Consider the following 13,811-nt stretch of genomic DNA (forward strand, 5'->3'; position numbering starts at 1 on the left):
GGCGGCCAAATGCGACTTCTGATATTTTGTTTTATAAGGCCATAATAATAATGGCTACCATCTATGGATACAGTTTACCGCCGTTTAATGCGTTCTATCGGGAGCAAGAGAGAGAGTGAGAAAGAAGAAAGCCAAGGAGCTTAATACTATATGGTCGCGGATATTCAATAATGTGGTAAATGTGTGAATGACTCTAAGTGGGAAGCTAATACAAGTATAATTATGTTACACTCCTTAGCATATCGCATATTGGGAGTGTAGTCTGTTTTGCCTTCCACGTACCAACTAAATACGGAAGTTCTAACATCACGACACAGTGAGAATTCAGGAAGAAAAGAAGTGTAGGGCAGTCTGTTGAAAATGTGGCGGTGTGCTCATGAGCGATTCCCTTTGGAGGAAGATCCACTTCATTAACATTGTAAGTGTGCACTATCGACTTATCCAATGCAAGTTGATTGATTTATTTTGCCCTCAGGGCGGAAGACTTCAGAGGGAAGTGGAGAATACAAAAGGTTATTATGAAATCACAAGTACAGAACAAGATCAGAGGACAAGATATCAAATAAAGAATGCAGGTACCGCGCAGAGAGTGTAGTTGGAGCAAAGTGTCATCTTCAGAAGCTTCAGCAATTGTAAAAAAACCAGCGTGTAAAAAGCACACCGCTTACAATATTTACTTGCAAATCATGCAGCGTTGCTCGTTTTGCCTCGCCACCGTTCTAAACACCTCAATAGAGAAAGAAGTCGCATTCTTACGCCTCCGAAGCTTAGCTCTTCATTTTACTCTTGAGATAAACCTGGATGAGTTTTTTCCTCTTTGGATCTGTGCCAAACCCTGGCTAATCCCCCACCATGGGTATGCGCCATCGTATTTGAGACGACAACAACAACGACAAAAACAGCACTTTCAGGAGTACAGGCGAGTCCTACGGAATGGCTGTACGTACTTTGTTCGGCGACTGTGTAAGAATTCGTTCGGACTTGGTTGACATATGACGAACCTCCAGTCGCACTGTCCGTATGGTGACCATTCAGTTCGGGCCGAACAAAACAGAAATAGAAAATGGTAAAACAGCGGGGAAAATGCGGTATTTACAATGAAAACGATGGCTCGGTTTGAAGATTCTCGAATGCCTCAGTGATGCTTCCACCACTCTCTATTCTGCACGGGTTTCCTAGCAAGAACTTCGTCCGAAACAGCAGTAGTCGGTGCGCGCCATTCGCCTCTCCGTTGGCGACGCTCTCGATGCTGGGGCGCCTCCGTCGTCAGTTGTACCTCGGCGGTGGCGTTGAGGCGCTCTCCATTACTTTGCTTCTTTCTGGCTGCTTCAGGTTCGATTATCTTTAGTTATGTAAGCGGTGTAGTTCTCTTTCGGCGAAAAAGCAGTGTGTGTGAATGCGTGCGTGCGTGCGTGCGTGTGTATGTCTGCGTCACCGTCACCGTCGAGGTGTGCAGCTGGTAGCAAGGCTGAGAACTTCGTCAGCATCAAGGCGCAAACGGCGAGGAGGCGCTGGACTATGCCACGTGTGGAGTTCGCTGACCTTTCCGCGAACTCGTTGATCTTGTATTCGCAAGGAAAGCTGCTCCCACGGGGTCGGAAGTCTCCAACAAAGGGGCCCGTCTCATCCCTGCCGCCCCTTTGTGCAGCGGACGTCCTCGTTTACGCCGCGCCGTCACGGGGATGACCCGCCGGGAAAAACGCGAACCAAGTACAGCTAACGACATGTGGTTGTTAGGGGGTTGACGAGGTTTCGGGGGCGCACGAGATATTAGCCGAGTGACCGGAAGCCCACTATTCCTGTAACGACTGTCTACTTCCCTTAACGACTGTCTTCTCTTTGTTGGTGTCAACAACCTGAGTCATCGCCTCGTGGGCACATGTTTCTAGCGTCTGTGGTACCGTGGGTGGCGTGGGAACGGAAGTCGCATTTGTGTTTTGTGTAGTTATTCGAAACCTCCTTCCCAAATGTTTTAATCAGACCTTTTTCCCCAATCTCTGATCAGTGGGCGGACCTTATTTTCCTTTCCCTAACCACTGATTGGCGAGATGGGTCGTTGGTTATCTTATTGGTTGCTGTCCCCGCTAAGGGCGGAGACAGAGGGTTTAAAACCAAGCGCTCTGGGTTGAGCGGGGGCTGAATTCGTCTGATCCACGATTTAGTCATGTAAATAGTTTTCTCCTTGCTTTGTTTCTTCTCGTTTTTTTACCTATGTTGTAAATAAATAGTTAACCTTCTCCTTTCCTTGAGTAATGTGAATGTTTGCGAGTAGAACCACCGGGTCATCAAGAAACTCCGATTTCATCTTCAAGTAGTTTCCTCACATCGCCGTCGGAAGGGGAAACTCAACTCCACGGCTCTCGCAGATCACTGCACGGGGCATACGGCCGAAGTTCCGGCATTCGATTCCATTATAATCCAGCTCGAATGGCCGTGGCCCGAGGAGGTACATGGTAGTGACGACTGGTAGCCGGTGTTGGAAGGCTCGACGCATGGTCACTATACGTGATGCTTGGTTCCGCGTTGCGACCGCGAGAATGGCTCCAAATGCGCTCAAGAACACTGAACGCATTCACACACGGTTTCTTTCAAATGTCAACAAGTCGCCGTCTGTGTGAGCACCTATCAATGAATGAAAAGAAATTCACGCGCCTTATATAACCACCTTGAGGGTTGGTGTTCTAGCGAAGGGCATGCACAATAGAATAAAAAAGCAGAAGCACGCTGTCGCATGAATTATTGGGGCAATGACGATAAGCGAAGTATTCGGAAAGTATATCATCACCCCGTAGTTTTCCGCGTTTCTAAAAGGCAAACTTTACGTCTTATCGTCACGGGCGCTGTGACATAAGCAAGCGTGAAGGGGAGGATAAGGGGAGAATGATTATGTCTTCGTGCAAATCTCCATAAACTTTGTTTTCTATTTATTATACGTTATTCCGCCCCCTCTTGCTGATGAATGCATACAAACTGACTACGCAGGGCTATGTCAACAAACTAGCCCAATCTCTAAAGGTTCTGATATCAGTCTAAACCTAAACGTTTAGAAACAAACCGCCATGATAGCCGCAATCAAGTTTTTTTATTTTCATTAGCGAATCTTGCTTACTTTTCTGACGACAAACCAAAGCAGTATCTGTAGTGATGACAAGCGTTTCCGCGGTCTCCTCTACCGAACAATCTTGATGATATACCGATGCCCAGGGAAACAAAATCTGTTCTCGTGTGCTTAGACAAAAGTGTATTGACCATTTTTTGAACTTTCCTCGTCGTAAGAATGATGCCCAGTACGGTTTCTCTTGAAAATCATGAAAGCTTGGTTGGAGGTGGAAGTCCACCTCTAGCGGCATCGTACTTGCATTAGTTTTCGTTGTCTTTCGCTACATGCGCAAATGACACATATGATTTATTTTTCACCAAATGATTCCAGCAGCCTCACATCTGAAATAAAAAAAGAGCATTTCATGTATCGGTGTATTGTTTATGGGGGTTTAAGGTCCCAAAGCGACTCAGGCTACAGAGGACGCTGTAGTGAAGGGCTCCAGAAATTTCTACCACCTGGGGTTCTTTAATGTGCACTGACACCACACAGTACACGGACCTCTGGAATTTCGCCTCCATTGAGATTCGACCGCCGCGGACAGGCACCGCGGTGGCGCCCATTTCATGTATCGGTAATACCGCTGCTCTTTCGTGTATCAAAGAACTGCTAAAGGAAGTAATCGCCAAGTCCTGCCTTGTGTGTGTGTGCTGTCTCCGTCTTCTAGCGCCTGTACGCTTTTTGCCTAAACCATGTCATGCTACAACCAACTAGCTCAAATCAAACTCTCGCTCTAATCGCCAAACATTATAGTCAAGCCCTGACGTCACCATTCTTGAAGGCACATAGACTGGCCCAGTGGAGTGGTCCGCCCCACAAATTTGCTGTCCTGAAAAGATCAGTTCTCAAACCATGCGCCACATTAAAGGTGTATTGCAGAGTGAATGCGCCGACGTTGCTGGTTGCTTCAGTCTTTCAATAATAATAATAATAATAATAATAATAATAATAATAATTGGTTTTTGGTGGAAAGGAAATGGCGCAGTATCTGTCTCATATATCGTTGGATATATATGATATCCTGAACCGCGCCGTAAGGGAAGGGATAAAGGAGGGAGTGAAAGAAGAGAGGAACAAATAGGTCCGTAGTGGAGGGCTCCGGAATAATTTCGACCACCTGGGGATCTTTAACGTGCACTGACATCGCACAGCACACGGGCGCCTTAGCGTTTTTCCTCCATAAAAACGCAGCCGCCGCGGTCGGGTTCGAACCCGGGAACTCCGGATCAGTAGTCGAGCGCCCTAACCACTGAGCCACCGCGGCGGGGCCGAACTCGTTTTTAGCACAAGTTATAACGATGTATGAATGCCATCTATGGACCGGGTGCCTGCCACTCGAAGACATGCGCGCTCTCATGTCCGCACCGGTGCTGCTTCCAAAGTGCATGGAACAAGCCACAGGCCTCGTTGGCGTGCGGTACCAAATAGCAGCAACGCTTCGAAGAAAAGTAGCTCCGCTAGAAGGCTGAATATTAAAGCAGCTTCCTCAGCTAGAGGGACAGTTCATCTGCGTCGCTTTTCTCTGTCATGCATTCACGAATACATCCAGCATCTTGAGACACGTGCAACGAAGACGCAAATATAGTATGTGTAATAATGGGATGGTTTGCAAATGAGCTCCTGTACGCTTTGGAAGAAGTGGGTGGCCGGAGATGATGAACTGGAACCGCTGCACAGTGTACATGACAGTCCTAACATGTGCACGTTGAGCACTGCTTTCCTCCCGAGGATTTGGGAAGGAGGGCTTGAACTGCAGAAGCAATCGTGCAGAATATGCCTCACTGGAGCACTCAAAGCAGTCTATCAACCGAGACTTCACGCAGTCGCACACATTCCAAGCGGAGGTACTGCAGGTTCAGGACCTGTTGGAAGCGCATCATAAGCTCCCGCCCGGAAGGATATTAGGCGCCGCTACTTTAGATCGTTGACCAGTCCACACGTCCCTAGGTTACGACCCACAGGAGGGCAAAAGGTGAACGTCCAGAGCATCATGAACTGGACGTCATTCCGGCACTCTAGCAGGTCTGTACCACTGCAGTCATTGCCGAAGGAAACAGTTGATTCAATCTATTTCGTGCGATTCGTTAAGTTCGGCAACTGTGCAAACCAAAATGAGCGTCATGTTGGAAATGCAACTGGCTGTATTGAGACTATCTTTCGAGCCGTTAGTGGATGCCTGGGTCTGCATATTTGGTGCAGTTACTGCTAACAACATCCGGTCTGAAAGCACACTTCAAGGCATCATGATAGTCGTTTACGCGTCCGCTTTTACGCCATAGTAAAGGGTCACGCCTGCCTCACAGAGGTGTTGGAGCAATGTCACCGAGGTTAACGAAGCCGCCAGGACCAAGAAGTAAGTTGACCGAGCAGGTATATGGAAATGACGAAGGGTGGCCGGAAGAAGAATGCTGGTCGCATGGTTACAGTACCTGTTGCCTGGTTTCACAATGTGACCAAGAATTGCTGAAAATACGCCCAAAGACTCTGCACGCTTTCACACTAGCCGTCTTTCAAATGTGAAAAAGCCACCGTCAGTGTGTCCGCCTATCAATTATTGACTACAAAATCTCGCCTTATTTATGTTTCTATAGGGTTGGTATTCAGTCAAAGAACATGCGCAGTTATATCATAAAGCAAAAGCAAGCTGTCGCGCAAAATCTTAATGCTCTCGCGTTAAAATTCAGAGCAAATTTAAAAGCGAAAATAATGGCGGCTCCATCAAAGAACAGCGCTAGCTCAATGCAGGCAGACCTTTCACGGCAAGTCTACTATATTTCCGACAACTCCACCCAGTGTCTCAACTTTAAAATACAGACATAAAAATATAGGTGCGGTGGTTCCGAAGAATGCTGTTTCACAGTTTAACATTGAGCAAGAGTTCATTAAATTTTATAACTAAATGACGTTAACAGATCGTTAAAGTTTAACAGGACGGAAGTTTCAAATACGAACTTGGACAGATACACCCAAGTTACGCGGACATTTCAATAATATATGTGGCTTGATACCAAACATCAGCGTTTCAAGCTTAGGAAAGAAAGGGTTCCAAGATAATAAACTAGTTGACGGCACCAGTACCAAGAAAATCAATTCGTGACAGCCGTAGAGAAAAGAGGGTTCCACCATAATTGATTAGATGGCGCCACGGGTACTGAGAAGTGAACACACAGGAACAGCCGGATGTATGAGGAAACAGGTGTCTGGTATGCTACTAGATGGCGCTACGGGTATCAAAAATGGAATATACTGCTAAATGTCTGCTTCACTTGCTTGAATTTTCAGGGGCAGATTATTCAGGACGCCTGATGTCCCTGTCGCCAGCCTTTTGAGCATTACTGTGAAGAAAAATAGAACAAAGGAAAACAAGCTAGACATAATAAAGCAATTTCGGATCTCTGCTATGCTCGGAGGAAAAGCGAGAAAAGTAGATAAGAATAGCAGATAGGAAGGACGCAAAAATATTTAAAAAATGCGAGGAATACGGCGGGTATTTTACAACCTGCCGCGGATGGGCAAAATCACCATCACAAACCGTCACGTGGTCATCATTGAAGTGTCCGGTGCAAATGTGTTCTTGGATACAACACAACATTCGATTTTCGCAAAGAACCGGGAGTAATTTTTCTGCGTCTCACGTACGCAGAAATTGCGCTGTTATCAGTGGTGTTGCCAGTGCAGAAGCATCACAAGGTGAGCGGTTGACCACAATGACGACAAATTATTAACGGTTTGACAATACTGCACCCAGAGAGAACTGACACGACATATTAAGGCTGCCTTCCGTTGAGGAGGCGTGTTCGATAAATCGTCCCTAAGATACTACAATTAAAATTATAATAATTAGATTTGCTCAACCTATATGTCCGATCTTCGCTTTCCTGACGGCTTTGTCCAACTACCTCTGTTAAAGATTGCACTTGACCAACCTCCTCAATGAGCCAACTTTTTCCTAAGCTTATTTTTCCTGCTGCTAGTTTACACCGCAGTTTCCTTTGGCATATAGGTATATCAAAGTTCACATTCCCTGACCATCTGAAAAAAAATATTTTCCCGGCTTCTCGCTCGACGTAAATATACTGGTTAATTTGCACACGCACTGCTCCTTTCAGTTGATTCATGAAAATAATTCAACAGCATTCGAGGACGTCATTTAATTCCTCCATTGTTCAGAACTTCAGATGTTTGCATGGAAAAAGGAAACACGTGCAGTGCGACTAATCTCTCTGACTAAATGGTGCAACAGCAGTACTCCTATATTTTGGGACTGCTATTGCGGTTCAACCTGTTCTAGATCTCCAGCCTTCTCAAAAAATTAAAAAGTTCTCGTGGTATTTTGCAAGAATGATATCAGAGGCTCTAATTGAGATAATTTTTTACTTCACGTGTATGATGTTTGCAAAGGTCTTAAAGCTATTCACTTTTACTTATGCGACTCCTCATGCTTAGGTTGAGTCTCGATTTGATCTTCTTAACGACTGCCAAATGACCGTTCTTTAAATTTTAGGAACGAGGCCATAGCGGGCGTAGGAATTAGTGCCGGCGTCGATGATTTTGTTGTTTTGGTCTTTTTGTACAGACAGCTTGCTCGGCTTCCAAGAGTACTGATGCAAAGGGAGAGCCGGGCACCTTCTTTCGCATTTTTTGCTTGAACTGGATCTAAAGAAGCCTTGCACAGAAGTTTTTTGTTCATGCCATTTGATGGTGTTTTCTGTTAAAATTATTTAGCGCTATGTGGTTAAACGTCATGATGAACCTGGACCGCCGCGGTGGCTGAGTGGTTATGGCGCTCGGCTGCTGGTCCGAAAGACGCGGGTTCGATCCCGGCCGCGGCGGTCGAATTCCGATGGAGGCGAAATTCTAGAGGCCCGTGTGCTGTGCGACGTCAGTGCACGTTAAAGAACCCCAGGTGGTCGAAATTTCTGGAGCCCTTCACTACGGCGTCTCCCATAGCCTGAGTCGCTTTGGGACGTTAAACCCCCATAAACTAAACTAAACTATTATGAAGAACCCAAGACCAGACTTCGGATGCATTTTAAAGCAGGCTTCTTGCGGATCATGTTTCAATAGCAAGCATTTCACGGCCTGTCATGATGCCTAGTATGCAGCGAGCAATTTGATGGAGGAATAGTGCAAACAAAGGACGGGACATTTGAAGGCACACACGGCGAGCGCTTTCCAGTGTCTCGTGACTTGTTTGCACTATCCTTCCATCAAAATATACCAATACAAACATGGTCAACTTTTCGCTCTGCTACAGTGCGCACATTGCAAAACATTCAAAAATAAAGCACAACAATATTTATCAAGACTCAGAGGTAAGCACTCAATTTTTCAGCACAGCGAACAAGAATTAGTACTTTAGTTATTTTTCACACAGTATAAAATGATTCACTAGCAAAACCCAACAGCTGCTGCACATAACTTTGGCGTGCCTATGGAAACGGGGACGGTATACACAAACGCTTTGTCACACTTGGCAGATATGGGCGGCAAAGCCGGATGTGTTTTCTAACTAGGCGCTGCGACGTCACCCGGAGTCGTATGTCCAGGCAACACATGTTGTGCAGGTGACGCTGTAGAACCAAGCGCCCCCTCCTAAGTATTCGTTGTCAGTAATTAAGGAACGTGGCTCCTAATCGAGTTATGTAGAATTTCTGCCGTTTTTACTGTCAGCTTACCCTTGCAGTAATGTATAAACATGGGGTTTTGAATCGAAATGATGAAATTTGCGATTATTCGTTCTGGACATCCGAAAAGATCTGAATTGCGCTAAAGTAAGGTAGCATTGTGAACGTGTAAAAACAAAAGCATCATTTATGGTACTCACTCTTAGAAACGCTACCACATTGGAAGCGAAGAAAAGCCTTCAAATCCAAGGTGTCGAAGAATAATGTGCTTTGTTGTACAAAGAGAGATATATGAGCTGAGCTCATGTCGATCTTGACAACTCCCGAAGGAAGCGCTACAAAACAGTCAATATTGTCGCGTTCGACGGCGACAGGTTTCGTGGCACTCATCCCGGTTGACGAAGGCGTTGGAGCCCAATAAACATCGGTGTCGAAGCAGAAATTCCCACTCCACCCTGTGACACTGGAACGCGGTGCCTTTATCCGTCACCGACGGAGCGGCAAAAAACGGAAGGCGAAGCTGCGAAGGTTCGCACAACTGTGACACCGGCAGCAGGCATCCCCGCTCCCGACGTGTCCGCGAATCGTTGCACTGCGCGCCGCACACGGCCGCAGTGTCAAAGACGGGTGCCGAGGCCAGCGGGCATCTGCCACCCGCAAAGGACCATGGGACACACTTGCGGCCGTCGTGGAACCACCAGTCACCGCGAGCGTCTTCAGCAGTGCAGGCTACGAACCGCGGCTTCTGAACGCAACGGTGCTCAGGAGCCCACCGGCCCTTGACACAGGCCGCCAAGCAGTCCTCGTTGGAGGCGAATTGGTTCGGACTGCGGTTGCACACGTGAGCCCTCTGCACTGTCGCAGATAGGCACGATCCTTCGTCCGGGTCATAGAAGAACTGCGCCGCTCCGTTGACATTGCAGAAGGACTTGTGGACGGTTGGGCAGACTGTGCCATCCTTGTCGTTGCTGCTCTGCATGCGGAGAAGTAAGCTTTGATTATCCGCTCCTAGCGTGGCTCTCTACCATGGTAAGTTACTGGGCAGTGGATGGCACTGAGCACATAAGCAGCGCTAGTGCTGAATGGGGAAGATGCACAGTTTCCTTCCCAAATATATAGGCTACGGAGCTCATGGCCCGAGTGGACATCAAATATTTTTGCGAGGTTCATGTGTTACTTTTGTCATGTGCTTCCCAAAAGTGAAGAAGCACGCATACGGATGGATGAACCTTGAGCCGATCCGTGTGTTTCTTGACTTAGTCTTGTTGACCATCCGGCGGATTATGATTAAGAACATGCCGAACGAACTCGCTCCAAAGGATATATGTTCACGGATATGTTCCGTGTTAAGAATATGATGTGTGTAAACAGGCGAGAACTGTTAATTTTGGCAAGCTTTCCAGGAGTGACGGAGCGGAAAAGCTGTTGAAAGTAATATTACGGTCGGCAGCGGTTACGATCGCATTAGTAATCCGGTTGCTTTGCTGAAAACTCTACGAGTGAACACTAGCGTAAGTGAACATTCTTCAGAGATGAAAGTAGAACTATGTTTTTCTACAATAACTGGCAATTTTTTTCAGATTACCTCTTCCTATCTCTCCGCACTACCGTCAGGATATGAGAGGAATATTGCTGCTGCAGCCTAATGTTCCAGCGCAAAAAACCTTATTTCTCCCTTCTTCGTCGCTGCATACGCTCCGCCATTAATACTGCGTTAAGTCTAAAAACACTTTTAATAGGCTGGGGTCATATCGCGTGAACACTGTGAGCCCGAAATGGGGAAGGACTTTTCCAAACTTGTTTCAACAGCCGATGGTTCATTGATATAGAGGATAAAGAACAGGCATAGATAGGTACTTGCGGAGCGAAAGACATATTCTCTCCAAAGCCGGTGGTGTGCGGAAATGCCGAAAAACTTTACTAGCCGAACTGAAACACTGGTCTGCCTCGAGACTGAAGTCAATATATTTTAGGCTTAGATTGCAAAAATGCGTTATGATTTTTATTTCAGCCTAGCGTGGACTTCAGATACGTTACAGTCTTTGATACGCATGTTATTGCTTTGAAACTTGCTCTAGGTCGAGTTAAAATCAGTGGTTTGAATCAGACTTGTTAGGCAAAATATACCGCCCTCTGTGGAAGACAAACGGGTACACATGGCACTGTCACGGCCTTACGGCGCGCAAGTCTAGAAGCCACGGAGGAAGACTTGACTTGCTCCGTGCTAGAAGTTGAGCTCGAGAAAATTGCTAAAAATGAAACAATATTATACCGCAGAACAATGCTAATCGTGTCCTATGCAGTAAAAGACGTTTTTTAGGACCTTTGTATTACACTTTGGCACATATATGTCAAAACTCTGCTGAGACCAGAAGAAACTAGCCCCATGTCACTATGCAGACAGTACTGCCGAAAAAGATAAAATGAAGAATTCAGTTTAGGCTCTCCTAGACACTGCGTTACATGTCCATTAAAAACTGAAAAAAATCTACCGAAATCTAACGAACAGCGGACCTAACGTGGACAGAAGAATTAAGAGAATAGAAGGAATAAACTACCTTCTGCAGTGTGACAAAAAAAGTTACTGGTAAACGTTCCTGGCAGCCCAAAATGAGGCTTAAGCTACTTTTGTGAAATATTTTCTATCTTCAGGAGGAGTTTTCAGACTACCTTAGGCAAAAAATAAAATTGGCGGGATTTGTTTCAGTTTGTGTATCAACGGGCAAAAACACGGTTTAACTCAACTGCAATGTCAGGTGCGATGAAAACTCGCAATTTTCCCAACTCCGTCGCTTATTCCACTCCCCAAAAAGGTCTCTCACTACATTACGGTGCAATTAAACCTTTCTAGTTGTTTGTAACACACCTCGCCGTCCATGTTGATGGAGTTTGTATACATGCATGCTACCTCTGATTTTTGTGATACGTTTTGTGCTTATGTTTAAAGTTGACGAAGGAAATTATTTCTTTTTGAACAAGCATTATGGTTCGAGCGGTTCTTTTTAGTACGCGTCGTTTATAATTAGTCTTACATGTTTAATGCAACCTTCAAGCCATAGTTGTTTTTTTTGTGGTTGTAAAGCTAATTTATAAATGCTTTACTAGGCGCCAGTCAGTTGCTAAGATACAAAAAATCAATTAACTCTTCCAGGAGGGGACGAGAAACAGCATTTAATAAACATCGAGATGGGTCGTTGGGATTTTTTTCACCATCTAACTAGACATATTCATTATATTTGTGGCCACGGGTGTTTGGAAAATACTTGGTTTGGTGTAGTAGAACTAAAGCTAATAATGGCTTGCATTACACACAATACTAAAATGTACGGAAAATGAAATCTGCGCGACCCACAACCGTCTGGACGTTTCCTAATCATTCTCCGCAGAGGGTAGCTGTACGTGACGGAACTAAGGACTCATAATTCTTGAGGGCGGGCAATCGATTTACATGTTCAAAACAGGAAATGAAAGCCATGATAAACATAGTTGTGCGTTAGTTTTTGAAGGTGGTAATCTACCTTGACCTTCGATGCTTCATCATGAACTAATCACGCGCGCAACCTGTACATATTTATTATTGCGTAAATAGTTTTTGTGTATACTACCTCTCCACCCTATTTTCTCTGCCTGTCCCCTCACCTCTCTCATTTCATTTGTCCATTCTGCCAGCTATCCTTTATTTCCGCTGTCCAAGCTTAGGTGCTTCAGTATCGGTGGCAGATGGCGGGGTTAGCGAAAACCTTTTCCTTTATTTTTTTTATTATTTTAATCAACCCCTTCTACTACTTGACCATCGGGTGTATCCTACCAGTCAGCACCACTCGCGTGCGCTTATCTTCGTTTAGTTGCAATACGCACGGGGGAATCACTGACGTTAGTAGTAGGGACGGGTGGATCCTTCATGCCTTGCTTGTCTGAAGCCGTTTCGTTCGCGCCTGGTGACCGATCAGGCGCTGTGGTTTGCTCGGGCACCCGTGTCGGCGTCGGCTTCTCAGTGGTCATGTTCCCAAGACTGGTCTTGCTGGTAGTGCGGGTCGTATGGCCTCCGCTGCTCTCAGTTGTTGGTGAACGCGTTTCCGTTGGCGGTTGGGTGGTGGTATGCGTCTCGGGTGAACTGGGTGCATCTTTCATCTTCAAGGAGCCCTAGAAATAAATAACTTTAATATTAGCCACACGTTTTTAGGAAAAGTCTATTGATACCTAATGTAGTCGCAGTTGCTCCTGCTATGAGTAGATTGCTGTATTCAAGGCTTCATGACTGCAGTGCTCGTAAGGCCGACAACCAACACCGATCAAATCATCTCGCCTATACTACAAGTGTAAAAAGATTAATCTTCCTCTTAAATAGAAATATATCTACAGAACGCCATAAATCAGAGGAGTTAAAAAAAATAGTGCTCTCGATCAGCCCAAGTTACCTACAAACCCATTGGGTGAGCATTCGCCAGTAGGTGAGTATTCGCCTAAAAACCCAAAGAGAACAAAGTTAAGTCTAGCGTGACCTATACGGCGTGCTGCAAGCTCACTCCCTAACAAGGGTGACTAAAATCATTTAAGTTCTGTTTGCCGCAAGCCATCATGCAGCACACTATCTCCACGGCCACGGCGTTCCGAATAAATGAATACCTGTCCAAGACTTTTGAATAGTGCAGCCGAGTCACCTGGTGAGGCGCAGGTGCATCCGTAGGTGGCGGGCCCAGCGTCAGGTCGAAGATGCGCGGGTCAGGCTTGCGCAACTTGTTGACTTGGTTCCCACCAACCGAGAGTGTGTCTTCTGTCATATCTGCTGTGCGCGCGTACATGTGAATGCCGACCACGATCACCGCCAAGGTGAGCAGCATCGCCAGACTGGTGAGCATGCGCACAATAACACGGGGAACCTGCGCATTGCAAAAAAGGGCACAATGTCGTTAAGAAAGGGGGGGAGAGCTACTTAGTCCATTGTGTTCAGGCCTACGGTTTCAGTGCGGGAGCATGAATAGTGGCTATTCCGGGCATTAAGACATAGTGTGTTCGTACGTTTGTCTGAAGCCTGCTTTGTGGCAGGCTGCCCAACCGATTGTAAGGAACCATCCCAGGTGTAT

At 46.1% G+C, this 13,811-nt stretch overlaps 1 protein-coding gene across 2 annotated transcripts; it reads right to left on the reverse strand.

Annotated features, from left to right (window-relative positions):
- Positions 1 to 8,716: 8,716 nt before the first annotated feature.
- On the reverse strand, positions 8,717 to 13,606 carry LOC144105748 (uncharacterized). Of its 2 annotated transcripts, none has more exons than XM_077638864.1 (3): positions 13,389 to 13,606; positions 12,601 to 12,870; positions 8,717 to 9,700 (listed from the first exon to the last, which is right to left on the reverse strand). In XM_077638864.1, exons 1-3 carry the CDS (start codon positions 13,584 to 13,586, stop codon positions 9,074 to 9,076), a joined length of 1,095 nt encoding a protein of 364 aa, XP_077494990.1. In that variant the 5' UTR covers positions 13,587 to 13,606; the 3' UTR covers positions 8,717 to 9,073. The 2 variants fall into 2 exon arrangements, with proteins under 2 accessions (XP_077494990.1, XP_077494982.1); XM_077638856.1 differs by having other exon boundaries at positions 12,586 to 12,870.
- Positions 13,607 to 13,811: the final 205 nt, after the last annotated feature.

The sequence above is a fragment of the Amblyomma americanum genome, chromosome 1, assembly GCF_052857255.1.
Source record: "Amblyomma americanum isolate KBUSLIRL-KWMA chromosome 1, ASM5285725v1, whole genome shotgun sequence".
Taxonomy (NCBI): Eukaryota; Metazoa; Arthropoda; class Arachnida; order Ixodida; family Ixodidae; genus Amblyomma; species Amblyomma americanum.

Bases quoted from the DNA above. Each gene is read 5' to 3' on its own strand.
- LOC144105748 (XM_077638856.1), bottom strand. From the start codon at position 13,586: ATGCTCACCAGTCTGGCGATGCTGCTCACCTTGGCGGTGATCGTGGTC. The intron at 12,871-13,388 runs GTGACTCGGCTG...ATTTATTTCTAG, and splicing joins ATGCACCTGCGCCTCACCAG to GGCTCCTTGAAGATGAAAGA. The intron at 9,701-12,585 runs GTGCGTATTGCA...CTCCGCATGCAG, and splicing joins CTAACGTCAGTGATTCCCCC to AGCAGCAACGACAAGGATGG.